Genomic DNA, 27,876 nt, shown 5'->3' with positions numbered 1-27,876 from the left:
TACGTTACTTCCCCCAAACATCCCAAAAGGAATATATCTTTACCTTATTTCTTTTACTATTCTGTACCACTTCTTTACAGTCAGAAGAGTTACTTGCAGGACAAGAAAGCAAATGCTTTCATGTATTAGTTACATAGACATCTTTCAAATATTGTGTTTACTATGCTATATTTAGTTTATGTGTCCCTTCTCTTATTAAATTTGTTGCTGAATTGCTCTGATAGATTTAAAAGTGCTCCGGCAAAAAGCCAGGAGACTTAGCAGACACAGATGCAATACTTATACATTAAACCAGCATAAAAATAAGAGTAAAACTTCATACAAACAGTTTAAAAATACATTTGTTTTGAGCTGTGATTCAGTTGCAGTCATACTGGCAACGAGAAGCAGTTACATAATGTCATAAAGCAAAATGTTTAATGTTTTCCCTTTTTTTTTTTTTTGACCAAAACATTAAACTGCTTTTGGTCAGCGGAGCTAAAAATGTTTGTGCTGAATATGGGGTTGAAAATTTGAAACACAATACAAACCACAATTGGCTTCAAATGTAATTAAAGCATCTTAAAGTCAATTCTACAACTGCTGGAAGGCTTGGTATGAAAGCATCCAGGAATGATGTAATATGTGTTTAGTGTTGGTCAGAAGCCCTGTTGTCATATTCTGGACCCAGTGAAGACTGACCGTTTCAGAAGCTTGGAGACGCATAAATGAGCAGAGACATTACTGCTTGCAGGAGAAGATCATTTGAACAGTTTTATTGTTCTGTAGTTTAGTAAAATTATTTCCTTGAATTTCTCCATCGTGCAAAGTGATGGAAACATGTAGGTGGACTGTGAGAACCAGGCTGTTTCTGTGGTTGGATTCTGGGACACCCATTACAGGAAGGCACATGAGTGCAGAACAATCATGGTAAAGTCATTCACATTATGTCACCCTCTCGCTGTTGTCAGGTGGAGATGGAGAGGTTGAGGAAGGAGGAGGAGGCGGCGTCCATAGCCAGAGTGAGAGAGCGTTTGGAGCAGGCAGTCGGCAGCATGGAGCAGGAGCTGGCTGAGAAGCAGGACCTTTTGGAGACTCTGCAGGTGAGAGTCCAGAGGGTTATAGGGAGGAACGATGCAGGGATTGTACGTGGAGGTAGTGGGTTTGATTTAGAATGGGCCTCAGCAGAAAAGATATGTAAACAAACAACTTATCACCGAAATACATCACTATTAACGAGTTGCGCACAATCTGATGGTCAATCAGGGTACGTTCCAGCTTAACATCAGATAGCGTAACGACACTGGGCAGTGCAGAGGTTGAAAATTATAATTTATTACAGTGTCTCATCAGATAACAAATTACCTAAATGTGACGTCATCACATAAACACAAAATCATATTAAATCTGTAAAGCAGCCATCGTTCTGTTGAACAGTCGGGCAAAGATAATCCACCTCCAACAGCAAATGACCTAACTCTACTATACAGACTATATTTATATTACATTTTTCTCTTTACATCTACTTAATGAAGCTTATGTAAAAATACTTCCTACAGTTACTTGTCATTGTACATACTGCTCTATGTATACTGTACATACTTATTCATCCAGCCTTTACACTCAAGTATTTGTGTTATATCTAATAGTCCTGTCCACACTGTCTTCAAACATTGTACACCCCACTTGTCGTTGTTGTTGTTGTTTTTAATCATTTTCATACCTGAACCCTTTTCAAGTACACTGAGAGCAACACTGAAGCAGAATCTAATTCCTTGTGTGTCATCTAGTTGAAGTGGTTTGAATTAAGAATACTGGTGAACTCAGGTTAAAGATCCTTATTTTCCCCCAGATGCTCTATTACTAATTACACCATAATTACATCCCCACCCTTGTGTTTTCTACGCTCTGTGTTCATTTCTGTAAACTTACGTGACCCGTCTTCAGGCTCAACTCTCCCAACTGGAGCACACTCACGCACAGCGCCTCCTGGAGGTGACGGCCCGCCATCACCAGGAGCTGGACTCGGAGACGGATCGTCTGAGAGACAGTCAGCTCCAAGCAGAGCTGGCGCTGGAAACCAGGGAGAAGGCTCATCGTCAGAGGGTCAAATGTCTAGAGGAACAGGTATGATCATACTAACTGGAGCGCTGTCTCCTTCCTACTGTACTGCACTTTAGGCACCATGTTTTATGATTGACCATCATTTTCTTTCTTCTTGTTTTTTTTTTTAACTTTTTTTTTTACAGGTGGTAGCTCTCAAGGAGCAGCTTGATCAGGAGACAAGAAGACGGCAGGCTTATTTCAATCAGATGCTCCAGCCTGGCGTGTAGGCAGAGACCCCGCAGTGAAGTATGTAGCACCTCTGCCTCCTTCATTCACTGCTCCTCTGGCAGCTTCCCAACAACATTATGCTTCCAGCTACATCCACATGTGGAATCACACGCACAGAAAAAACACACTCCCAAGGCGTTCGCTCCCACCCCGCACATGTTTCACTCAGGATTACATTAATCTGCAAGAAAACTCCACAACAACAAACAATGAGTGTTTTGTTTAGAAGTGAACTGGATGTGCCAAATTGTTTTAAGGATTTCCTCTGGCTCACTACAGTTGGCGTATCTAAGTCTGCTGTGTCATTTTTTAGGAAACAATGTGATGAAAGGTTTCCTTGGTTGGTGCTTACTTGTACTCTTATAATTGTTTGTGTACTCATTCATCATATTGATCATGTACCAATTTTATATGTCATAATCATTATTTCTGTACGCTAATGAGATTATAAGTATAGATCAAAATATTTTGAATAATCGTTTGCAGATTTCAAATGATTTTCCTGGTGCTGGTGTGTATTATTGTTTTAGGCTGTGATAAAGACTCTGTAGTGGATCTCAGTCTTGGACGTTTATTGTGTGTTGTATTTGATCCAATCAAGTTTAGTGTGTGCAAAAATTGTGATTGTTTTCAATAAATCAAAGAGTGTATCAGAGCACAATTACCGTGTTATTTTTACAAAGGACTTTGGGATTCAATAATGAGTGATGATTATTCTTCTGGCCACACAATCTTGTTTATGGAAAGTTTTCTGCGAGCTTTGTGAAGGACAGCACTTCCTTTTCATGGCATGTGAGTTTGAGCATTGGGTTCGCACCATTAAAAGCCTTTGTGGATTTAGTGTTGTGTGTGAGAGAATGACCTTCGCTCTCTGTTGCCAGTGCTGTCTTCAGTGTTTTCTTTCAAAGATAGTTGCAGACTCCAGGGTCTGTGGGGATCATTATTCTTTGAAAGTTTCCCTGGCAGATCTCCTGTAATCCTTCACAGCCCTGGAATATGGAGATAATATGTGATCATCCGTTTGCTGATTAGAAACCGCAAACTGTGTTGTCTTTTCCATGATGGATGTTTTCAATCATACCTACCATCTACTTTGTGTAAGTAACCTAAAAGCCAGCAGCGCTTTTATTTTCTTCCCTTTCATTTGAGCAGCATACTTTCTGTACAGTTTATTTTCACAGTAGTACACGTGCATGTCTTCTCCCTGTGTAACATAGCATGCCCTGGTAACGGCGCATAGTAGGAAAGGGGAAAATCTTGTCAGAGTTTCTTTAAAGCAGCCCTTTGATTATCATAGTTCCGCCCAGTGGTTATCCAGTTACCGGCCTCTTTCTAGCTATTGGCTAGGAGGAGCTAATTATGCAAGGTAGTGAATCCCTGTGGGGGAGGTGGGGCCAAAGCTGAAAGAACTCCTTTGGCAAGCAGAATAGAGCTTTTATTGAGGATATTTCTAAGCTGACCATCAGGGACCAAATCGCTGGATTGTTTTAAAAAAAACAAAAAACAACTCAGCTGAATCACGCTGCACCCCCTCTTCATTCCTTCCCTCGTTTCATTTCAGTGGGACGGAGAGTAGCTCATGCAGTGCCCAGCAGCAAGCAGAATGCAAGGAATCTACAGTATTCCCCTGTCTCACACAAGAAGCCCAGTTCACTACTAACAGGACAAGTGAGCAGAGACAGAGGCTGAACCAGAGAGCAGCCGGTGGAGGACTCAGACTGCCGTGAGAGAGGGGGAACGTACGGTCTTGTCTTGTTCTGCTCTGCTCTTGTTGCCTCAGGTGTGCGTGCTCCTCCCTCCCCTCCGCTGCGCCTGCTGTCAGCTCCATCCCTGGGTGGCTGAGGCCATGGTGTTGGTGCTGCGAGCCCTGCTGCCCTGCCTCTGCACCCTGCTCTCCCTGAACCTGCTGCCCTGGGTGGAACCTGCTGTGCCCCTGGAGGACTTCTACCCCTTTGGGCAGGACAAGGGGGACTCCCAGACCGTTGCTCAGGACGACGGGGGCTCCGGGTTCCTGGAGATCTCTGTCGCTTTCCCTTTCTTTGGAGACAGGCACACGGGACTCTATGTGAGTACAGAGCTTTTTTTGTGTGTGTGTTTATATCTTTATATGTTCACCCGGCGCGCGCGCGCGTGTGTGTGTGTGTGTGCATGCGTTTGGCAATTGGCAATTGTAACTGACGTGGTGTGGATTGTATAAGAGCCTCAGGGAGATGAGATTTGGCCCACGGCCAAACACTACACTGCAGTGCCCTTTGAGAGTTTGTATATGTTCATGTGCTCTCACTGGCTCCGCTGTGTAACCTCATTTGTAGAATATCGCGTGTTCCCCCACACGGGTGGAACCATAATCCTCCGTGACTTTCTCTTCACTTCAAATCTGCCCTTCCTGAACTCTGAGGGCTCTCAAGTGCACCGGGGGGAAAAGTGAGGGACAAACTATTAGCAGAACAGTGGCAACCCCTGTTATAATAAATCTGCGCGGAGCTGTTGAAGGAAATGACAGTTTGTGTTCTTACTGTTGCCGCAGCATCTGTGAGCAGTTCTCTCTGAAGAAGTGAGAGTGCGAGGAAAATATGCACGCTGGAGAGAGCGAAACAGTGCTCATGGGAGGAAGCCGAATGGTTTGACAAGGATTTTCGCGCACCGCAGTGAAACACCCTTTGATCTGCCTTTGTCATGTATTGGGTTCGGTTCCAGCGCATGGAAAGGCAGAACTCCCTTAAATCAACACCACCTGTTGTGGTTATGCATCCGCGTTCGCTCTCTGAGTCTCCCCTTCCTCGCTCGGAGCCCCGCCTGCCCTCCTCCCTGTTCAAACCCCGGGCAGGGGAGGCTGAGGAACCATGGCAACAGCGGGCAAGGTCAAAGGTTGCCTTTCTAATATAAGCATTAGCGTCAAGCCAGTGAGGTCAGCCTCCTCATAAAAAAAAAATTATATATTCTCCTTCTCTTCTGCATCTCCACAGGGAATAGACAGTGACACAATGTTTATAACTGCGGCATTTGGCCAGCGCTGTGTTTCCTGTGTGCTCTGCAATACATTCATATCCTGTAATAACACTGATACCCAACAGTTAAGTTAGACAAGATAAGACAAGTTGCTGGTTGGCTCGTTAAATTATCATCAGATAGAGAAAAACATCTGAGCGTGGCACAATTGTGCTGAGCTGCGAGAGATGTGATATCTTGTAGCTCACTTTGCATCTCATTGTGCTGTAACTCTGTAGTCACGGAAGGCAAAACAGAGTGTGACAGGCACTTGAAATTACAGTCACGCTCATTTTAAACGCCTCACCTGAATCCATTAAACATCTGCTGCAAAGCGCGCGGGCCACAGGGTGAGATCTGCCACCACAGAGCTGCTATGAACAGGTAATATTTCAGTGAGTACGAAGGGGTGAATTTATATGAATAATTTCTCCCCGGAGTTTGATCCGAGCCTCTGGACCGCTGCCACATGGAAGCTGTAGAACTAAACTGATTTTAGATGGTATGTGCTTGCTGTCTTACTTCATTATCATAACTGATTCCATTTAGCAGTATGCATGCCTCGGAGTGTTTTCTTAAAACCTCTCACAGCAGATCCTGTTAAAACCTCTATTCCTCTCTGAAGCAGGATGTCTCATTTATAGCAGCTATAATTAACACTCACGTTCGCGCAACACCTGGTTACAGCGATCTCTAATGTTACCTAAAAATGATTTCACAAACACGGCTTTCTGGTCCTTTGGTCCCACTCCAGTCGTCCCATTTGTGCCTCATAGTAACCAGGCTGTCCCACTGTTATGGTTTGTGTCTGGGAGTTTTTCTCATGTTGCTGGGATCTCTCCTCCTCCGGGTCCTCCCTCCCCTCCTCCCACGCCTCAGATAACATGGCAGGGGTCTTTCCCCTGGAACTGTCCAGCTGCTTTATCTAAGAAATGACCAATCACTTTAACAGAACACAGATGTATCTGCAAAGCATCTTCTAAACAATGCAGCTTGCAGATGAACTGCTCTTATGAATGGCCAGTGTAAAGAACATGAACGGGGACAAGCAGGGTCAGAGAGGAAAGAACAGAAGTTTAAAAGCAGATGTGAGAATGGATGGTTATGATCAAAGGAATTTATTGCAGCTAGTTAAACTGTGTGGAAAAACACAGGCCTTTCTAGGGATTAAAACGTACAAGATGATGTGCCCTTAACTGGAAATAAACTACACGTAAACAAAATTCAAATGCATTTCGAGGGGCTCCTTCCAAGTGTGCGCTGCAATGCAACTGCGCTCGCTACAAAGAGTGCACATCTGCTAGTGCTCATCTGGTCCTCTAAAGAGCGTCAGCAGTTTCATTCACTCAGTTTCAGTCACCACTGTGGATGGGCCAAAGATGTGTGCTTCAAGTATGATTCTTTGTACTCTGCATGGGTGCTTTTTACATGCGTGTGTGGGATGAGAGATGTGACAGAGTGATGTCAGAGGCAGTTCATCCCCCAGCGGAGGAGACATGTCTGCACATACTTCTAAACAGATCAAGCGCGCCATACATCTCGGCAATACACGTCTTTGCTTTCTCGCGGACACTCAGACGAGGAGACTGATACCCGCTGACATGACGCCCACTAAAAATAAAGCCACGGGCCGGGTCAGCTTAGCGCTGTATAAAAGCTTGCAAAATAACAAGATGTGGATTTGTGTGCACCAGACCTAGGGTGTTGCGATTTCTTGGAATTGCTGCTGTTTGTTTGTTAGCTCATAGTGATGACTTCATTAGACTAACAGTTCCCACCTCCACCCACCCTCATTTCATTAAGCATGAAAATGAGGTGTAAACAGATTAGTTCAAACTTTTGAAAAGGGCTAGGCGTTTCCCTGCTTCAAGTCTTTGGGCTAATTTGAAATAACCCACATGTTAGTCTCATATTTAGCGGTCGGGACGGAAAATGTTCTCAATCTTCTTATCGGACAAGGAGAGAGTAGGAGGGTACAAGAAACAAATATGCGTCCCGGCTGTAAAACCGCCATTTCTTTATTAAACTTTCGAAACACTGCGGTACAAGACTATCCTTAACAAATTAGGCGCTCGTACACGTTGTCCTTAGGCAGAACAGGCAGAGCACACAGCTACAGTAATGTGAGAAACAAATAAGTGAAAGAAATAACAATGTCCAAAGTTGCTGTCCATTTGAGTCTATTGGTGCAAATTAGAAAATTTGCATGACTTATAACTTTTTCCTACATTATGTAGACGTTTTATGCTGCACTAATACTGTATATCTTCAGCAACTCTCCACGTTAGCCGTGCAGCAGGAGCTGAATGTAGTGCCTCCATGTAGTCGTAGACAGGATTTATTGCCTCACTCCAAAGCCTTTGTAGCTAAAGGTGAGCCAGGGCTAAGGAGTTACAGGCCAAGTGCACAGAGTGTGGACTGTAGTCACTTCCTTCGGTCTCGTCAAATAATTGGACAAGCTCGTAGCTGTGAAACCTCCATTTTTGACAAGTAAAACTAATGTTTTCCTGAGTTGATCCATGGGCACCTTTTTCATTTCGGGGTTTGTTTTGGCTTGACTTAAGCCAGATGAACGTTTATTTTAGTCCATAAATTGCTTGGCTCTAAAGAAAACCACCCAAGCAAAATCCTGGATATATCCGGCAGAGAATTCCCAAAAAATAACAAGGCTGTTGTAGAGTGAAGTGGCACCATTGAGAGCGAGAGAAAGAAATATGGGAAGAGAGATGCTTCTTACAAGGTTGACTGATCGCACCTCTCTCCCCTGTGATTCTGACCTTGGTCATGTTACAGCGCAACACAAGGCAGCTCTGAACCCGTTCACTCTCTCACATAGGTGCGATGCAGGAACACCCTTCCCTGGATGTCTGCGCTAGTCACAGCCTGGTTTGGAATCCATGAGAACAAGAAAAGTATGCGATATGATGCAAAGAAAAAGGGTCCCCAGTTCAGTTTAAATTCCTGTAAGGTCATTTCCATGTCGGAAGGTGCTTAAACACCGTTATAAAAAAGTTTGACAAGAAAGAAATACACACATTTAAGCAGTTCCAGATGCTACAAGAGATTTGATTAGGCGATAAAAACGTATTCCTGCACTGGAATATAAACTCTTTTTAGTGTTCTTGATTTCCTACACTAATTCTGCTGTAAGATGGGCGACTTCCAGACCACTGATACCACAGGTCTCTCATTAGTGGGCATGTGGGTGTGAGAGGTTTATAATTCATGTTCATCCTTCCATTCAACCAGCCCTGTGCCCTCTCCCTTGTTTTTCTCCCAGTATCAGATGGCGCTCTGGCTGACCCCTGGGCTCTGCCCCTGCAGTCGCTCCTCTTTTTTCCCCACACTGGCCACGTTCTCACCACATCATGCTGCTGCAGAAGGGAAGACTGTGGTCAGGCAATTAACTGAGCTCCCGTGCTGCGCCAAACAAAACTTCCTCTGCTGTTTTTACAGCAAAGTCCTTCAAATTATGGTTTTCATACATGCGTGGAGCGGAGCTGAGCCGCCTGACATCGCTTTGTCACTGTCACATGCCATTCGGGCCCGAATGACAAGGAAGGGGGCAAAGCACCGGATCAAAGGAAGGGACAGGGAAGGTGTCGAGGGCGGGCGGAATATCCTCGTGCTGATAATGCGCAGACATGATGCATATTGGTGCTGTGACTCAGTGAGAATTCGACTGTTTAGCCAACAGAGCGTTGCTCGCCGCCCAGTCTTAGAGGCGAGTTTCGATGTAACAACTAATGTTTGCAATGTAAGGACGCTCCAAGCAGACCCTGCTCCTTCCAGGTCTGTCTTTGTAATCAGCATTATTTACAACATTGCAATTTTAGGATCAGTGAAAAAATCTTCTGGATGTTTTTCCCTCACATTTCTACTTTTTCACACAACCCTAAATTACCCCTCCGACTCTGCGGTTTGCATCACGTCCTGTCTTCCTGATCTTTCTTATGTTAATAATTTTATCTTTTGTGCAACCCACAGTGCTTCCTATATCTATCATCCAGCACATTAACTGACTTGTTTCAACAACTTTCAGCACGCGGTTGCAGTTCTTATTTCCGTTTTGTGATCTATTTTACAGCTTAGAGCTGCATCAATCAACGCTTGTATATTAACAACGGATCAGATGTCTTCTCGTGTTGTGAAAGTGACCATTTTTAGTAATGGACCTTTAGAGAGAGGTATTTTTATTTTAAAGACTCATCTGTACCTGCTTAGCACCAAATGAAAGAGAAAAAACAGCAACTAGCTGGTGGTCATATCGAGACTAAAGCATGGAAACATGTCACTGGAGGAATGTCAGTGTTTCCCTGTGCTCTCTGCTAGATGAGTAAATATGCAACGGTTTTCTCATGTTTCCATGTTCCTCACCCAAGTTGCATAATGCATTGTATAATTTGAGATATATTTGTTGACAAATGCAACTTTTATAAAATCAGGCCAGAATTGAGATGTTCAGAACGTAATGACATAAAACAGAGACAACAAACAAGTATAATGACTTTTATTCATTAATTTTTTGCAGTTCAGTAGTACACACATACCTTTTTTTTGTTTTTTAGGATGTTGATGTTCATCATTTCACCCAGTGGAAATATGTTGGCAAGGGGAGGAAGGGTTCATTTATATGGTTACTTTACTGTTAGCAGACCTCTGTGGATTTAAAGGCCGTGAACATTCTTCCTGGGGTGATGACTTTGCAGGTGCGTGAGCAGCACAGACCAGGTTTTCTCAGCTGCTGTCATTATACAGAATAAAGGTAGTGTGTGTTTGCTATGTGTGAAGTGCAAACATCCGTTATGGGAGCTTTCACTGCCCCATGCTGCTGTTTGCCCTGTGAGGTCAGAATACCTCAGTTTGTCCACATTTGAATCTCTTCCTCAGCGTTTCCACTCCGAACCCCACCCCATCCTGTAAACAAGTGGTTTAATCCGACGTTTGGAGCGGACTGGATCTAACTTTAATTGATTTTCACTCAGACACTGAGTAACGCTGTAACTCTCAACTGTATCCCCTCCTCAGGTAAACAACAATGGACTCGTGTCTTTCCTGAGGGAGGTGTCTCAGTTCACACCTGTAGCTTTTCCGATCGCCGGAGACAGAAGAGCTGTGGCGCCGTTCTGGGCCGATGTGGACAACCGTCGAGCCGGGACAGTCTTCTACAGACAGAGCCAGGATCCGTCCATCCTGAGCAGGGCCTCAGGGGACGTCAGGACGTACTTTTCAGAGCTCCCCAACTTCAACGCAACATGGGTCCTCATCTCCACGTGGCATCAAGTTACTTTCTTTGGAGGCAACTCTAATACTCCGGTAAAAACTCACACTTAACATGTATATATTTAAAGCATTAATATATTTAAAATATATATGCACAAAGAGTTTAAGAGTGCAGTCCTACCTCTTCAGTCCAGAAGACCAGAGCTTAAGGATACATATATATGTATATATAGCTACAAAGTAGCTGTGAAACGCTGGCCTAAATAATCTCAAAGACCCAGAATAGCCTCTTTGGTCTTAAAGTTATGCTGTAATACCTGTGAATTTCTCGCACATGTGCTCCAAAGGCAACAGGCCCCTAAACGTCTACTCTGTGTCTGGCCGGACTGAATCTGAACCATTAATATTAGGATTCTGTAAGATAAATGTATTACTACTAAACGTCCTAGAAATCAGGAAATGGTTTAACCGAGCCCGTTCCCTCTTCTGCGCAGGTAAATACTTTCCAAGTGGTGCTCATTACAGATGGAGAGCTTTCCTTCACTATATTCCAGTACAATAACATCACTTGGACCACAGGCATGCACGCCAGCAGCGGAGGAAACCTGGTGGGCCTGGGAGGGATTGCAGCGCAGGTAAGATCACATGGTCGTCATGGATCACGGTGACAGATGGATGTAAAATGTCCAGTATGATCTGCTCTGCCATTCCATGTGTCTAAATTGTAATTCAGCGATCTTTTATCGTGTCTGGCCATTTGTTACTCTCTTCCCAGGCAGGTTTCAATGCCGGTGATGGCCAGCGTTACTTCAACATCCCTGGCTCCCGCACCGCTGATGTGGTGAACGTTGAAGGAACCACCAACGTGGGCTATCCAGGCAGATGGGTCTTCCGCATAGACCACGCACACGTGGAAGTGGGTGGCTGCAATAACTCCGGTGAGAGTGATCAGTCCTTCAGATCCTCTTTAAACTTTTAATATTGTTGTTTCTTACGATTCCTGTTACATTGACCTCTTTTTACAGCATCGGTGTGCCCCCACCTGCGCCCTTGCCTGAACGGAGGCCAGTGCATTGATGACTGTATTACAGGCAACCCCTCCTTCACTTGCTCCTGCTTGGCTGGCTTCACCGGCCGACGATGCCAAATCAGTGAGTTATAGTTGACACCATTTCCTCCTCTGTTGCGCTTGACACACACTGCGCACTGTGAATGACTACCTGTCTACCTGAGACCGCCAGGAAAAACAATGTCAACTTTTAGAGAAAATACTAGATTTCACCTGATTTGCCAAAGAGACACCTGGATATTTCCTTAATACCTGTATCAAGTCTGCGGCAATTTGTTGCATTCTCCTCAGACATGACCTTATTAACTGACCTTGGCCAGATGTTGCCTTTCTAATTAAAAAAGATCATACTACCTCCTTTGTTTTTGTCCTGCAGATGTTGATGAGTGTGCCTCAGATCCGTGCCAGAATGGAGGGACTTGTAAAGACCAGATTAACGGTTTCGTCTGTCATTGTCCACCTGGATACACTGGGATTCACTGTGAAACAGGTATGGCTGACAAATTAAGCTGGTGTGTATTGCCCTTTTTTTTTATTTCAATAAATTCTATTTAAAATGTAAATAATTGTATATATATATATATATACATATATATATATGAAATATGTACAAGAATTGCAATGTGTATAGTGCACTTACAGAGATGTGATTGAAAACTCCAAATGGCCAACCCATTATTGCCACTGTTCATTATAAATTCCACATTTCTTTTTCTGTCCTCCGCATAAACTAAATAGGCAGATGACCTGGAAAACCTCTGATTAATTAAAGTATTTTTTGCCTCATTAAGCACTTTCCACACAAAGCAGTTATTACAATATCTTGGTCCAGCCTCTCTGGAGCTTCTGTGCCTATTCCCACAGTCCAGCCCGCAGAGATGTATCAAACCTCTTCTAATACCTTTCGCAGCCAACAGCACATACTTGCAGCATGAGGGGAGCAGTGTGGCGGATATATTAATCAGCTGAGTAAATATTCCATGAGCGTGTCTCTATGTCTGTGTGTGTGTGTGTTGCAGACATTGACGAGTGCAAAGACAGGCCATGCCTCAACAACGCCTTGTGTGTACAAGGCACTGCAAGTTTCACCTGTGTGTGCGAGCGGGGTTACACTGGTGTCCTGTGTGAGACAGGTGAGTGGGGTATTTCATAAACTGGGGGAAAGTAGGCATCTCTCCCCAGGGAAGAGATTGTATGCTGCTTTCTGCATCAAACTCAGTCTTTTGACAGATGTTTCTGTCCGAAGAGTTTCCCAGTACACCTTGACAAATGGGTTAAGGTTGAATAGATTTGCAAACAAAAAACAGGGTCACACGCTGTAGCAGTGCACTACAGTGAAAACGTTCACTGCATTCAGTTTCTGTATCCAACAAATTGCTTTTCTAATCCTGCTTCCTTTGTGATTGATTGTTGATGAAACTTGAATCCAGCTGGGAATTAAATGATCAGTCCCTGCGCAGTTCATGAATCCTTATTTCTGTGTGACACCAGATTACTTAATACGAGACATCTGGTCAATGAAACCCTATGCTTTCAGAAGGGAAGTTCAACGCTGCTAATCCAGCTTAGTGTCTTAGAAAACAACCTCTTGCTTTTCCATGTGAGGATTAAAATATCTTAAAGAGGCCGCATTATTCTTTGCTGCAGTTCCTCTTTTCTCTGCTTGAAACACTGTGTTTTTGTTCCTTGTCCCTTTAAGAGTTCTGTAAAAAGAGTAGTCTCTCAGTTGACTCACTCACTTGTTTTTGGTTTGTGTGTGTAGCTGCTAGATTAGCAAATTTGCAACATGGTGACGTGGATAAGTAACAGATGAAAAGGCTACACTTCAAAAAATTATTTCAGGATGTTTTTGTGGGAGAGGAAAACTCCCTTGGTTATGAACTTTTCAGCCCTTTCATGAACAGGTTTAAGCCATACTAAAAGATAGAAGAAACCCCTCTTTAACCTCCTTAGACCCAAGCATTTGTTTGGAATGCATCTTAATTTCTTTAAGATAACATTAAAATTTCTAGGTATTTGTAGATATTAGGTAGGTAGTAGGTATTTTAGTAGCACCTAAGATGTATGAAAAATAAGCCTTTTTAAAGAAATTGTATGGACAGTAGGGATTATTTCAGTCTATGTTACAATTTAAGTCACCAATGTGCACCAAAATATCAAACTTGAAACTATGAAATCCCAATGTCCACGAACGAGTACTTGTTAATTTGTTAAATATGCATGTCATATCAAAATAGACATGTTAATAAGCATAAATAAAAAGTGTATTGACCCTTTGCAAACAAGACAAAAGTGTCTCCTTATGAGGACAACAGGTCTAAATGAAGCTGCAACAAACCTAAAACGCATTTCCCCCATATGAGGACACCGGGTCTCAGGACGTGAAACTGAATCATACACGCATCTGTGATTGACTGACATTTGTTTATCCTCCAGACATAAACGAATGTGAGTCCCAGCCCTGTCTGAATGGAGGCGAGTGCATTGATCGGGTTGCAAACTTCACCTGTACGTGTCCTGCTACCTTCACTGGAACATTCTGTGAGACAGGTGACCTCATCAACTTAAATTCTGGCAAAACACTGGTTTGGAAAAGTAGTTTTGAATAGGAATGCTTAGCTTTTAGTTTGGATGTGTAGCAAGGAACACTGGTTCTCCAGTGTCCTACCAGAAAGAAACATGTTCATCATTTACTATAACCAGACAAACTTTATAGTGTTGAATCTTTGTTCATGAAAAAGCCACTGGGTTTCACAGGTTTCTGTGCCAGGACTAATACCTGCTTATACATGCTTCCCTTAGCCAATATTATCAGGGAACATTGCATAAATTTCCGTTGCTATGCAGATGACACCCAGCTATATTTATCAATGAAGCCAGGGGCCACAGATCAGTTAGTCAAACTCTAAACATGCCTTGAAGATATAAGGGTTTAGATGACTTGAAACATGTCAATGTCTTATGCCCTAATCACCTGAAAGATTCAGTATCTAAACATTTAGTTTCTGTGGATGGCATTACGTCAAACGTAAGTTTATACGTCTCTGTCTGCTACCACTCTTACCCAGTGGAAGTGAATACATTACTACTATTTTATGGAATAATCACATATAAGAAATCTAGAAATGCGTAACATTATATTTTAACTGTAATCTTACAGTTAACTGTGATTAAACTGTGTTAATCTTGTGTTGGGTGGTAATATATTCTATCTCAGATTTGTGCATCTGAAAACTTAAAGTGTGAAAATATGTGTAAATGTTATTTGGTTGAACCATATTAACCTTTAAAGCCTGTTTTTCTCTATCAGAGCTGGTGGCACTTCAAGTCAATTCAACTGAGGCAGTCAACCAAACAGGTAAAAGCAAGTAGGGCTGAAGCTTTGCCAACAATTTTCACACTCTGTTTGTTCCAATCTTTACACCCCATTGTGCTTTTCTGTCTCCAGCCTTGTGTGAAGAGGAAGACTGCAAGAAGAATCAGATTTGTGAAGACACCAGCTCGGGAGTCCGCAACTGCACATGTGCACCAGGCTTCTATGGCGACAAGTGTGAAGGTATTGTACACTCGGCCCGACTGATGCTTACTGCAGCTGGGCAGGTACGGAGCAGACTGGGGTATTTGAAGAGGAGCTGTGCTATCCCACAGGAATTTGGATCTCTGCCTGGAAGAGGCTGCTGTGATGATGGATTATTGTAATTATCAAAACTGACACGGCCTCGCCCTGTTTACTACGGGAACCGGTCGCTTGATCTTGTGAATAATTGTTTTATAGCACGGTTTATTAGTTTACCAACAAGAGGAAGTGCTTTGTCTAGACTTAAAACAGCTTCTTTACGAGTCAAAGCCGGTCTTTGGTATTCAGGTCATTTCTTCAGACAGAGCTGTTGAAATATGCACGCTTCCACACCGCTACTTGCTTTTCTGGAAGTTGGCCATTGCACCACACTATAGTTTCAAGCACAGCCGCTTCTTTCGTAACAAATTCAAACACAAAATATGTAAAGTGCTGTCATCCTTACCTCAAGATAAATACCTTCCTTTATAAATCCAAGTCATTTTGTATTATATTTGATGTCTGTATCCTCCTATGTTTGTTTTAGGGAATAACTACAGCAGTAACGCTAATTCAGGCTCCCCTGAGAGTTTACTGTCACCCACTGATAGCAGATGCTGTAAGGATTTTTCTTCCCCACTAAAAGCTCTTTAATATTTTTTGAGCTATTACAAATGCATGCTGCTTCTCACCCTTGAGCTGAAATAACTATCAGTGCTTATATAGGCTCTCTTAAATCTCCCAAATACTTTCCTGCCTGGCTCACTTGGAAGGCACAGCGGAAAAAGGAGCACGATCCTCTAAGGAAGAGAAAGTAGTGGGACTCAGGAGTGCCTAATCAGGATCTCAGATCAAAGGGCCCGCGCAGCACAGGTGGCCAATGAAAGTGGCTCTTGCAAATTAACAATCCATTAATTGCCCTCAGGGCCATACATTTCGGTCGCAAAATATGCTCCATATCATCAGAAAAATAATACCCTCCACCGAGCTCCCGGGACTTCAAAGGGGAGCCATTTAGCTGTGATATGGCCGTGTCCTTTGATCCACTGCTGCAATTAGGAAGGAGAGGAAAATAAAAACATTCTTACAATTTGTACAGAGCGGATGTGCAGCGTGCTGACTGGTAATCTTCTGGTCCTGTGAACTTTGTTGGAAAAGATTTGGAAAGAGAAATGACAATACATAGTTTACAGTGAAGCAGATGAAAGAAGCTCAGCATATGGTGCAGATGTTGACCATTTATACCTTCTGTCTATGTTTACATTTAGGCCAATACTCAAATCTTTACTAATTTACGTACTGGCTTTCAAGTAGCCCATGCAAACTTTCCAGCTCTGAGCCTCTCCCTCCCTCTCTCTCTCACACACACACACACACACTCACTCCCACTCTCTCTCCATGTCTGCAGAGGAATGTCTTTGCCAGAACGGGGGTGTCTGTGTGGACATCAATGGAACCTGTGAATGCCCTTCAGGCTACACAGGACTCTACTGTCAGTTTGGTGGGTATGACAAGCATAATCCTATCAGGTGTCCGCAGATCTTTGATAACTATAAGATCACAGACGTCTCAAGCAGGGGATTATCTTCCAAAATTTGTGAACATGTCTTCCTTTCACTCAGAAGTAACTCAGACACCGTGCAGTAATAACAGACCGTGTCCTGATGGAAGTCCGTGTTTGGAGTACGGCGGATCCTACCTTTGCACGTGTCAGACTGGACCAGAGATGGATCACAGGGACTTCTACCCCTATGGTAAGAGCCTCAGGCGCCAACCCAACAACAGGCCAGTTTGCAACTATGTGTCACTGCATCAGCAACTGGTTGCTATAGAGACAAAACACATTTTAAGGCGCAGTCGCCTCGACAAGTGTCATTCTCTCCTTAAAAAGGAGTCGTGGTCACATTTGCAGTTTACGACGTGGAGAGCAATTCACGAATGACTGATGTTGTTATGGACGTTGCTTGTGAGATTTTGTTATGATCCAGCCATAAAATGACAAACAATCTGTGTTTCTTTAAGGCTGAACGAGGCCCAAGTGCTCTAATAAAATTACGGAGGTTTACCGTTACCCAGTGCAGTGGAACACAGTCAAGTCTCGGTGTGTGTTTTTCAGTACAGCCCCGATCGGTCTGCGACTCCTCTCCCTGTCTGAATGGGGGCTATTGCTACGAGCGGGATGGAGGCTACACCTGCGAATGCAAATACGGATACTGGGGGAAGCACTGTGAGAAAGGTACAATAACTAATAGAAAGCTAAAGGAATGTCTGCATATGAATCTGTGAAGCAGCCCCCTCAAAAACATCCTTGAGATTTGTGCGTTTATTACTTAGGCTCGAACCCAACGACAGCTTTAATGCACCAGGAAACATGCCATTACTCGTAATGCTGCTTGAAATATTGCAATGCTGAAAGGCTTAGGATAATTTGTTCTTATGCCTGAGTTATGGGCTATTTTCCTGAATTATGACTTGAATAGCAATGTACTGGAACAGATTTATTTTGTGTGATTAAGTTCTTTCTGCTTCAAGGATTCTCTTTTGCCTGTCTCTTTTCCAGTTAGGCTCAATACCTGTGCTTCTGGTCCCTGCCGCAATGGAGGCTCTTGTAAGGAAGAGGCGGGGAGCTACAGATGTGTGTGTCCTTATAGATTCACTGGAAAACACTGCGAAGTGGGTCAGTGGCTACTTTTCATCTTCTTCTTTTTTAAGTGCTTTGTACACAGTGCCCAAACGTCTAAAATACATGAGATGATGTACATGGTAAGAAATCTGATCATCAGATAACCACCGCAGTTATTTCAAGGTATGTTTTTTAAGTTAAATTAGCAGAAAAACATTGTATTATTCATCAGATCCTTTAGTAAATTATTGGAAAGGATCTGTTACACGTTTAAGTCCTGTGTTCATATTTCTGTTTAAGTAAAACTGCACTGTAAGTAGAATCGAACGTATCCACACTTTCTATTTAAAGAGCTAAATTACGGACCCTCCGATATGTCCACAAGATTATTTTTTTTTATTTTACACACACAAGGTAAGAATCTGTACACATTATATTATCTTAACATTATCATATTAAGGTCCCCTTCCCTCCCATAAGTCCATATTATCATTGATTTTAAAATCATTTTAGTCAATTTTGTCTTTTAAGTTTTTAATAAAACCTTTGCTATTTGCCTTTGACCAGTTTTCTTTTTTGTTCTGTATTCTTTTGAAAGCAGCTATTTGCGTTCCAGGCTCTTAACTGTGTAATCACCTCCCCTTTGATCTCAGGATCATTAGCTATTTATGTTAATGTTATTATTATGTGGATTACTTCTTCCAGGGAAACCAGACCCCTGTACTTCCAGCCCCTGTCTGAACGGTGGGACGTGTTTTCATTACATCGGAAAGTACAAATGTGAATGCACCGAGGCCTACAGCGGCAGGCACTGTGAAATAAGCAGGAGCTCAATACATACATCCGCAGGTAAGCAGACCGTGTGTCACCCTTCAACAATGTCTTAATCTCACCCGGATGCCGACGTTCGTGCGACGTTGATTTAAACAGATTGGCACAAGTGTGTATAGATATTGGCTTTCCACCTCCGGGTAATCTTAGCAGTGTTGCTGCCCACATTTACAGATATAGAATGGCAACATAAGCTATATAAAGAAAAAACCTGATTAGACCTTATGATTCACGTCTACACACCCTTAGCAGCATGCTGGGGGTAAATTTAGGAGGACAAAAACAGAACGCTTGGATGGATGAAAACACCCCTGCTGCCATGAGTATGTCATGAATGACCTCCTCTAAGCCCCAGTGTTTGTGAGGTTGTGTTACTATGCCGCCGCGCTGACATTATCAACATGTTTGTATTAATTTCAGAGCTGGGCTGTGGGCTGCCTCCGCAAGTCAAACACGCCGAAGTCCAGTTCTCCTCGACAACACCGGGCTCCGTGGCCGTGTATATATGCCACTCAGGCTTCATGTCTGTGCCTAGAGCCACCCAGAGCATCTGTGGTATTCAGGGAGACTGGAGCCAGCCGCCCGTTTGCGAGGGTCTGTAACACACATCAACACACTGATCCCCAAAAAAGCACGTCTTAAAAAAAGATCTCTGTTACTACAACGGTTTACAATTTGTCATCTGCGTAATTGCTTGTGTACGTTTCTTAATTTTGCAGAGATTAATGAGTGCTTATCTCAGCCCTGCCTTAATGGCGGTACATGTCGGAACAAGATCGGGTTGTACCAGTGCGTGTGCGGTGATGGCTTCAGTGGAAGCCGCTGTCAGACAGGTGAGGCTTGAGAAAACTCTTCCAATATCAAAAACAGAAATGTAAATCTACCCTGCTGACATTCATAGCACCTGTGTGTGTGTGTGTGTTTCACCTCCTCTAAGACATAAACGAATGCCTGTCAGAACCCTGCCAGAACAGGGGGACATGTGAGGACCAGCCCGGCTCCTACTTGTGTCATTGTCCACACGGCTTCAGGGGCGAGAACTGCGAAATAGGTGCGGTGTTCTTTCAACCATATACTATATGTACTCTCAGGATATGCATGAAAACTCGTAACAAATTCTGCCAAACTGTAATTATCTGTGTGCAGAACAGGACGGGTGTGAGTCCAACCCCTGTCTGAACGGAGGCGTGTGTCGGGGTTTCAGACGGAATTATCTCTGTGTGTGCAAAGAGGGTTTCTTTGGGGATCAGTGCCAAATGCGTAAGTGGATTTGAACTGGCCCACAAGAATGTTTTGTCGCTGATTCACACAGTTTCTTAACAATAGAATAGAAAATAATATAATAAAATAAGCACATGTTTTATATACTGTACATACACAGAAAATATTGTTACCTGAGTATCCATAGAAAACAAACACTACCGTGATCAGATTTCACAAAAATTCTTGTTCTCTTGTTTGAAATGATACATATCATCTTTCAGCTACATGGTAATGAGATTCGCTTCACCAGAATTAAACAGTAAGAACTCATGCTGACAGACAGGTGAACTCAGGAACATTATAAATATTCATAGACCCAGAAACACTCTCTGGTTTTACTCTCGTAATGCAAATACACTTTGTGGATAATTTGACTTTCGTTAGATGAACGAGTCAAACTGTCTTAAACTGAATAAGTCCACCTGTATAACAAGAACTGAACTCATTTGAAGGTGGATGACTCGAGTCTTCAGCTCTCAGTAAAATTAATTTGTTAATTCCAAACCTTTAGTTTCTACATGTAACGCTAAGAAACTGTCGACAAGTTGGGCTGGGGCCTCACACAAACTGTATAAATGGCACGTTGATGTGACGTGAACCATATTGTTGCAGCAGTTTTTCTTTGTCACCCCCAAGTGGAGGACCCGTGTGTGCTGAAACCTTGTGGGAACCGTGGTCGATGCTGGAGTGACCGGAGAGGAAACTACAACTGCGTCTGCAAAATAGGACTCACGGGCAAAGACTGTGAGAAAGGTCAGTGAACAATCTACGTGCTCTACGTGCTCGCTCTGTGTACTGCAAAGACAACTGTGTAATCATTTAATGTATGGATGTATAGACATGTAAGGTTGCCACTGTTCCCAGACCTGTTGCCTCCGCCTGGTCTCCACGTGCTGCGTGTGGAGGAGAGTGAGGTGGAGCTGCGCTGGGATCAGCGAGAGGCCTCGCACAGCCTGATCAGCATGTTCGCCGTCACTTACGCGCCGTTGGGCCAGAGCAACCTCAAAACTGACTACCTGGACAGGCAGCAGTCCACCCATGTGATGCGCGACCTGGTGCCTGGCCTCCTGTACAACATCTCCACCGTCTCCATCAAGCTCAAAACCAACGGCAACGACACGAGCCAGCCTGCCACTGCACTGATACGCACCAGTGAGCTCACTCTTTAATGCAATGTAGTAATATAAAGATCGTGCTCCTCTTTCTCTGTGTGTGCTCACATGTGTTTGAGTGCTTGCATGCATGATGGCATAGATTACCATGATTAAGAGTGTGTTTCTGTGCTAGGACCTCGGCCGGTGGAGCAGCTGCAGGTGGTTAATGTGTCCTCCTCTCAAGTTTGGCTGAGTTGGATGGTTCAGGCTGCTCGTCACGCAGCAGTCAGCAGGGTGCACGTGTCGTTAGCACCTTCGGATGGGACTGAGACTCGCACTGCTGTGCTCAACGCGAGCACCACTGAGTACACCTTCAGGTCAGAGGAACACTGATAACCAATGATTCCCATTTTACAAACCTGCAGCATCCCGTGCGTCCACTGAGTGGTGCTGTTGTAGTGTTGTACTTTACATGGGTAGTATAGATTTTAACCAGCAGAGGGCACTGCTTGATCATCCTTAGTTATTTAAAAAATTAAATTTTTTGTGTATCTCCTTCCATTTCCCAGATCGTTACAGCCTGGTCAGATGTACACAGTGGATGTGTTGACTCAAAGTGGAATCAGACCAGATGAGTTTCCCTCCACCAGCCACTCAGTTGGACCACTGCGATTCTGGACAAGTAGGGCACATTGTTCAGTGATCCATAACACAATAAATATAACAATGTTATATTTAATACTATCACCAAATATAAGGCAATGTTAAGCAACAACAAACATGTATATCCTTGATTACATAGATAGGGTTGAGATAGAGTTTGGCAACATTCATTTATGCAGCTGAACAAAGCAAAGCTATCTGAACTTCTACATGTGTTTCCCTCAGGGCCTCTTCCCCCACAGAACCTCACCCTGTCACATGTGAGCCCCAACTCAGCCCTGATCACCTGGAGCCGCCACCCTAGAAACATCCCAGACGGCTTTGTGGTCAACGTGACCCGAGGGCTGAATACCAGGAGCCGCTTCCTGTCCAATGGGAAATTAGCATCATACACCCTCCGTGAACTGACGCCGGGACAGCACTACTACGTGGCTCTCACGTCTGTCAAGAAAGCAGGGCAGGAGCAGATCCACAGCACGCCGCAGCACTTAGCCTTCACCACCTGTGAGCGTCTGCCAGGGTTTTCCGTAACGCCACGTGACTTTTAAACCTAGAGTCAGATTGTGTGATGTGTTTCTTTCACGCAGTGCCAATGCAGGGCAGACAAGGCAGGAGAGAGAGGCCTGTAGTTCCAGGAAAGGGGACTCCGGGAGGAATCAAGCTTCTCCCATCTCAGTCTCAAGACAGACCAGAGACACAAAATTCTGAGGAACTGCCCAGGTAATTGTAGGATGTTGATGATCATTAAAGTTGCTCAAACAAAAAATCAACAATACTGGTAATTCAATGCTAAGCAGGTAACATTTGTGTGTTTTGCAGGTACACAGAACTTATTGACAATAGGGGAAAGATAACAACTAAGTTCACTCACATGCCTCGTAAACCAATTCGACATCGTGCTAGTAAGTGAATACAACTGTGTAAGCAGTTTGATGCATATTGTCTGATTCTCTGATGCTCTAAATGTGGGTCTGGTGAATTCTGCACAGTACTCTGACATCTATCACACACAGAAGTAAGAAGTAATAAAAGAGAACCTTATTTGCTTAACTTGACACAGATGGAAAAAATTGACAATGTTTCTACAGTATAATCATATGGTCGTACATACTGACTGTATAGATGGTACTTTAATGTATTGTTGTCCACTAGCAGCTTATAAAGCAGTAAGACAACACAAAGAACGGTGACTTGTCACAGTCTTCTTCTTTTAAGACGTATTAAGAATTTTGTACTCTTTGTTTATTGTGTTTATTGGGATCCCCATTAGCTGCTGAATATCAGCCACTAATCTTCCTGGGGTCCAAACTTTGTATATACTCCAGTGTAGAAGCCTCCTGCCTGCTTCTTAAGTAGAACTGTTTTACAGATGTTATCCTATGCTCTTGAGAATAAGGCTTCCTTTCTAAGATTGTTCTGCCCCATTTAATAACATTACACCTATGACGTCATAATATCATTTGACCATTATTTTTTTTTTTTTGAAAGGCTATATTTCAGACTTAGGAATGTACACAAACCATTTCAAGTTCCTCACTCAGTGCATAACATAAAAGGCCAGAGTCACTTTTCATTAATTTTTGTCTTTTCATGTCTTCCCTTGCAGAACCTGACCCACCAATTAGATTAGAGAAAATGGAGGAAACAACAAACAAAATCAGCCTCGCACTAGAGATTCAAGAGGAAGCTTTAAGAACAAACCCTGGTAGGTTTTTCTGCGGTTAGGTCCAATAGATGGCACATCTGCCCGTGTAACTGATCCTAGCTGATGTGCCACTTCATATTCTGTTGTGGGGGGTAGCGCTACAGGCTATCAACACATGGTATCAGCTGCGGATAAAGTGGAATAGGGAGCCTGAAACCTGACACTGAGGATGTTAATGGCAGCTGTTGTCTTTTAGAGTTGCCCCAGGACTGCGGCAGTCTCTCCTGCCAGAACGGAGGTACATGTGTGAAAGGAGGCGACTCAGCCATCTGCGACTGCGCAGCAGGGTTCAAGGGCAGACACTGTGAACTGTGTAAGTTTGTGTGCTTCTTCCACACACAGTGGGTTTGGCAGATGTACAGTATAGCCACTCATCCTTTTAATGTTGTTAGGGTTTGTCCTGAGAGATTTACCTTAGTCTTACCAGTCAGTACCACCCATACAAGTCACATCAATGCTTTGTTTTACAGCTTTGAAAACATGTCTGGATTAGCAGCAAAAATGCTTTATCTTAAAATCTTTCTATCATCATTGCAGTGGCAGTTTTGGCTTGGACATTCTGGTGGGGCCATGCAGGAAAATCTTATTATGCAATCCAGAAATATCATAATGAAAAAAACAAACAACAACAAAAAAATAGTAGCAAGTGAGAGAGGGCACCACAGCACCTGACAACAAAATTGCAGCTGAATAATGCCATTTTAACACAATGCCAATGTGATGACATATATTGTCCATTTAGATTGAAAATAAATTAGACTCAACAAGCACCTTTTTAACAAGCTCCTGGTTAACCAAGTTTTCTGCTTAAACCACTCCTGGTTGAATGCCCTTATTCTGTCTTTTCCCTCTTGAGAAATTATTAAATCCTCTGGTTGATGTGGTCCCAAAGCTTTTACCTCCACTTCTGCTCAAGTGGTAAAGTCCTAAATTACACACTCGCTAGGTAGTCAACTCGATTCATCATGCAATGAATGAATGAAACATGAATTAGGTACCGGTATGCTACCTATGCTATCTAGCAAGACCTGTGCAGTTCCCGTGCAGTGAACATGATACAGTGTTTAAAATGATTATGTAGCATGTTCTCATTAACTATAGTGAGTAGCTCTAAGCAGTCCTGCAGAGACTGATTGGAATGTATTAGTTTTGCAGATATTTGATGAATTAAATTTTTCAATTTTGACCTGGTGATAAAATGCCAGGTCATAACCAGCATAACCAGAGACACTAACATTTGCACCAGAGTTTGTAGCAGTCCTATATTAACCTCATGGTGGCACCAGAGGAAACGTTTAGGGATTAGCAAGATACAGTTTATATGCTCCAGGGACCGTGAATGTCAATATATAATGTATGTCACATCTGGAGGTAAACTATCCAGAAGCTTCTCAGAATATTTCAGCGAATGAGTTTAAAAGTTCTTCCCATGTCTGAAAGGCTTTCCTCCCACTGCCAAAAAAACACTTTGCTTCAACTCTATGTGGTAAACACAAGCTAGGATCAGCACATTCCCATGTCACACCGAACAGGAGAAACAGAGAAATAATTATTTGATCTTCTTTCAAGTGTCGTGAATGTCATTGGAGAATTTACAGCCAGTCAATGTGATCCCAACGTAACTATAGCATCTCAAGGTGTGAGATTACAGTATACGTTAGATTTACATGCCATCACGTGCCCTGAGCTATGTTTAGACTTCTCTTTTAGTTTCTTAAAAGCAGGAAACACGCTCCACTGACAGTTGACCTCTGTGACATTTATGAATGGCTTGGTTAAGTTTAACGCTCAGGGGCATGATTGTACAACATGAATACACTGTCAGTGAACTCACAAAGCACCGTATTACTTGCACTGCGCCACTTTCCTTACATTTTTCTCGGGAGCTAGTGTGACATTTATAACTCAGTGTTCTGGGACTCTGCAATCTATATGAGACAGCAGTATATTATCTAAACACAGTGTCCTTCTTTGTTTTGAGTTTAGTCTGTCACATGGGAGAGTCCTCAGCCCAGTTGTTAATGGCTCGCGTAACGCTGGTGTGCAGAAGAGTTCTTCCTCTTATAAATCATAAAAAAAAGTAGCACAAAACAAATGCATGGTGCTAATCTGAATAGATGGAAACATTTCTGATGATTGTGGTGTGTTTTTGTCTTTATAAGAAACAATCACTTGTTTTGTCATTGATTGTTAAGACATACTACACAGTTGCAGCTCACACCACCAGCTTGCAAGTGGATCTGTGACGGACTGTAAATGGCAGCCTGCCAGCTGCTTTGAGGAAAAGTAACTTTACCATTATGACAGAATTTATTAGTAGAACATCCAGGTGAAATGTATTTTCTACAAGTCCTAATAAAGTTGCTACCAGTGCCACCGATGCTGCTAGAAATACTGTATACCAGCTCTATATGCAGCTCTAAAATATAATGTTCTCCTCTGCTGTATAGGAGCATTAAACTGCCTGCATGACTTATTGTCTCATTTCAAAAGCCAACAGGACATCCAGGATGTTCTGTAAAAGCAACCTAAAGAGTTTTTAACAACACATTACAACATTTCTCAGTCTCACTGTGGGTCTGCTGATTATTTATCTGCTGCAAGCAGAAACATGCAGTTTCCATTAAGGTATCCGAGCGTTTTAAGACAGATACAGTGCAGGCGTTACAGTGGTGCAGTGTGCTGAGTTTGCGTTGCATATATTGACTGTAATATATAAAGTTATGGATCTCTGTATTGTTTTGAATCCTGAGTTATTAATGAGAAAAGTCACGACACCCATCTGGAAAGAATTATGCACAATTTAACATGAAATTAAGACTAAATATGGAGCTTTTCCATAAAATGTTTGAAATGGCATGTCAACATACATTTATTAATAACATCGTATATAGGTTTCTGAGTTAGTGCTGAGTAAAATAGAATAATATTAAGAAGTAAGACAGCACAGCTGCTGAACAGCAGTCACTCCAACTAGGGAAAAGGCTTCATCACATCCAGCTTGAACTATATTTCCTTACCTCCAAACACAGAGTGGAAATGTGAGTTTGATTTCACTAATAAGTACATGTTGACGACGCTGTGAATGAGGAGACACTGGACGTAGCCTCGCCACCCCCCCCCCCCCTCGAATCTTGTTCTTCACCCAAACAACCAGCGTCAGATTGTTTAAACATTCCTTTCCTAAAACCATCCGTCAGCCTGAGAGAAGGGCCCAGCTCCATCCCATGTGACTCCTAAACCATCCAGCAGACTTATCTTTGCTGACAGTACTTAAGACATTCATTCTCCATACTGTGCTTTTTGCAGCGTGCCAGCGAGTGCCACACCCGTGCACCCGCCTCTACTCTGAAACAAAGAGCGTGCCTGTGTGGGAGGGTGGAGTGTGCCACTACCTGTAAGTCCGACACAGATCTCCCGTTCTGGCCCCGCCTGCTTATGTTAATTATTAATTAGGAAATGTTTACATTCGGCACTCACTTAATGGATCAAATAAATTGCTAAAATTTTCTTCTAAACAGGTACAAAAGGACATATAAAGTACAGCAGGATGTGTGTTATCGAGAGATCTGTGAACCGACGCCTCCCAAGAAAAGTAAGTTGAAGGATCTGTCTGCACAGCGAGGGAATTTGTTTCAGCAAATAAACCAATGCAATCCTTTTCACACACTGGTATTAACTTTCTCAACAGCCAGAAGAACAAACAGACAACAATAAAGGTTTGTTTCTATAACAACGTCCACATAATCATATCTTGGTGGTGAAATGTTCCCTTCAGTCCTGTATATGCTCCGCTACTGTGGGGGGGGACGCAAGATTTTCCAACGATTACCCCTAAAACGAGTCTTCGTCTTCTTTCTTCCGCAGCATCTGGGCACTGATGAAAGGACTGTCGTCGCTGTCATGTGAAAAACCTCCCAGCTTCAATTTTGGTGTTTATAATCTACTTGAAGTAACTGATTATTTTTGTGCTGAAAACCCCTGTCAGAGCCCACTGAAATGTTTCTGATCAAATCATCGTCCATCTGAAATATAAGGCTGCGTTTGTGTCCTACGTCCTCACAGCTGTGCATGTGGCTCCATGCAGCACGAAAGGGCCATCAATCAAGATGAAAAATGGCCCTTGTCGTTTGCAATTTGTTTTAATGCTTGCAGGTCGATTTTTCAACGCGCATGAACCATTTATGGTAAGCGGTCAACGGCACTGCATCACAGACCTTATATACCTCATGTCCACGTCCGTGCTGACACATTAGGAGAGGTTTTTATTTGTGATTCAGCTGCAGGTTTGTCCCTCAGGGAAGTTAACTGTAGATTCCCAATCTTTACCTTATTGCAGCCCTACGATCTCCTAATTAAGACGACTGGAAAATATAGATGTTCACCACACTCCCATAAACACGTCTCTTTGTCTGACAATGGTGTGCAGGGTTTTCTGTGTAAAATATCTTTCCCTTTGTCTTAGCAGGCATTACTGCTCGCTACTCTGTACATAGTGTTTATAGGCCATTTTGTAGGTGAATATTTTAATAATAAAAATGTTAAAAT

At 43.0% G+C, this 27,876-nt stretch overlaps 2 protein-coding genes and 1 long non-coding RNA gene across 5 annotated transcripts in view; 2 read left to right on the top strand and 1 right to left on the bottom strand.

The window, feature by feature from the left end:
* The window catches only part of crocc2 (ciliary rootlet coiled-coil, rootletin family member 2), a 29,608-nt gene extending 25,648 nt beyond the window's left edge, over positions 1-3,960 (top strand). The window contains exons 34-37 of one of the 2 annotated variants that reach the window (XM_047586807.1): positions 951-1,082; positions 1,927-2,106; positions 2,229-2,331; positions 3,875-3,960. In XM_047586807.1, the coding sequence (XP_047442763.1) occupies positions 951-1,082; positions 1,927-2,106; positions 2,229-2,312 (396 nt within the window). In that variant the 3' untranslated portion in view covers positions 2,313-2,331; positions 3,875-3,960. Of the gene's footprint in view, positions 1-950; positions 1,083-1,926; positions 2,107-2,228; positions 2,869-3,874 lie in introns of those variants that run through there. The other variant, XM_047586806.1, reaches the window with a different exon arrangement.
* On the bottom strand, positions 740-2,055 carry LOC125009137. The gene is made up of 2 exons (XR_007112943.1): positions 1,912-2,055; positions 740-1,076 (listed from the first exon to the last, which is right to left on the bottom strand). It is a non-coding gene; the product is annotated as an uncharacterized LOC125009137 (long non-coding RNA).
* A 190-nt stretch (positions 3,961-4,150) lies between the features above and the next one.
* Positions 4,151-27,876, top strand: sned1 (sushi, nidogen and EGF-like domains 1). 2 transcript variants are annotated; one of them, XM_047586809.1, is made up of 32 exons: positions 4,151-4,378; positions 10,330-10,617; positions 11,019-11,159; positions 11,300-11,462; positions 11,550-11,675; positions 11,970-12,083; positions 12,613-12,726; positions 14,030-14,143; positions 14,904-14,951; positions 15,042-15,149; positions 16,558-16,650; positions 16,775-16,903; positions 17,266-17,385; positions 17,710-17,826; positions 18,478-18,621; positions 19,024-19,197; positions 19,323-19,436; positions 19,541-19,654; positions 19,750-19,863; positions 20,503-20,619; positions 20,731-21,018; positions 21,154-21,337; positions 21,530-21,642; positions 21,849-22,127; positions 22,211-22,343; positions 22,443-22,525; positions 23,230-23,328; positions 23,525-23,641; positions 26,638-26,725; positions 26,850-26,923; positions 27,020-27,047; positions 27,196-27,876. In XM_047586809.1, exons 1-31 carry the CDS (start codon positions 4,160-4,162, stop codon positions 27,043-27,045), a joined length of 4,155 nt encoding a protein of 1,384 aa, XP_047442765.1. In that variant the 5' UTR covers positions 4,151-4,159; the 3' UTR covers positions 27,046-27,047; positions 27,196-27,876. The 2 variants fall into 2 exon arrangements, with proteins under 2 accessions (XP_047442765.1, XP_047442764.1); XM_047586808.1 differs by having other exon boundaries at positions 16,772-16,903.

The sequence above is a fragment of the Mugil cephalus genome, chromosome 6, assembly GCF_022458985.1.
Source record: "Mugil cephalus isolate CIBA_MC_2020 chromosome 6, CIBA_Mcephalus_1.1, whole genome shotgun sequence".
NCBI classification, from domain to species: Eukaryota; Metazoa; Chordata; class Actinopteri; order Mugiliformes; family Mugilidae; genus Mugil; species Mugil cephalus.
This window is presented reverse-complemented; position numbering and strand designations above follow the sequence as displayed.

Bases quoted from the DNA above. Each gene is read 5' to 3' on its own strand.
- sned1 (XM_047586808.1), top strand. From the start codon at position 4,160: ATGGTGTTGGTGCTGCGAGCCCTGCTGCCCTGCCTCTGCACCCTGCTC. The intron at 11,160-11,299 runs GTAAGATCACAT...CTCTCTTCCCAG, and splicing joins TGGGAGGGATTGCAGCGCAG to GCAGGTTTCAATGCCGGTGA. The intron at 23,642-26,637 runs GTAAGTTTGTGT...TGCTTTTTGCAG, and splicing joins GGGCAGACACTGTGAACTGT to CGTGCCAGCGAGTGCCACAC.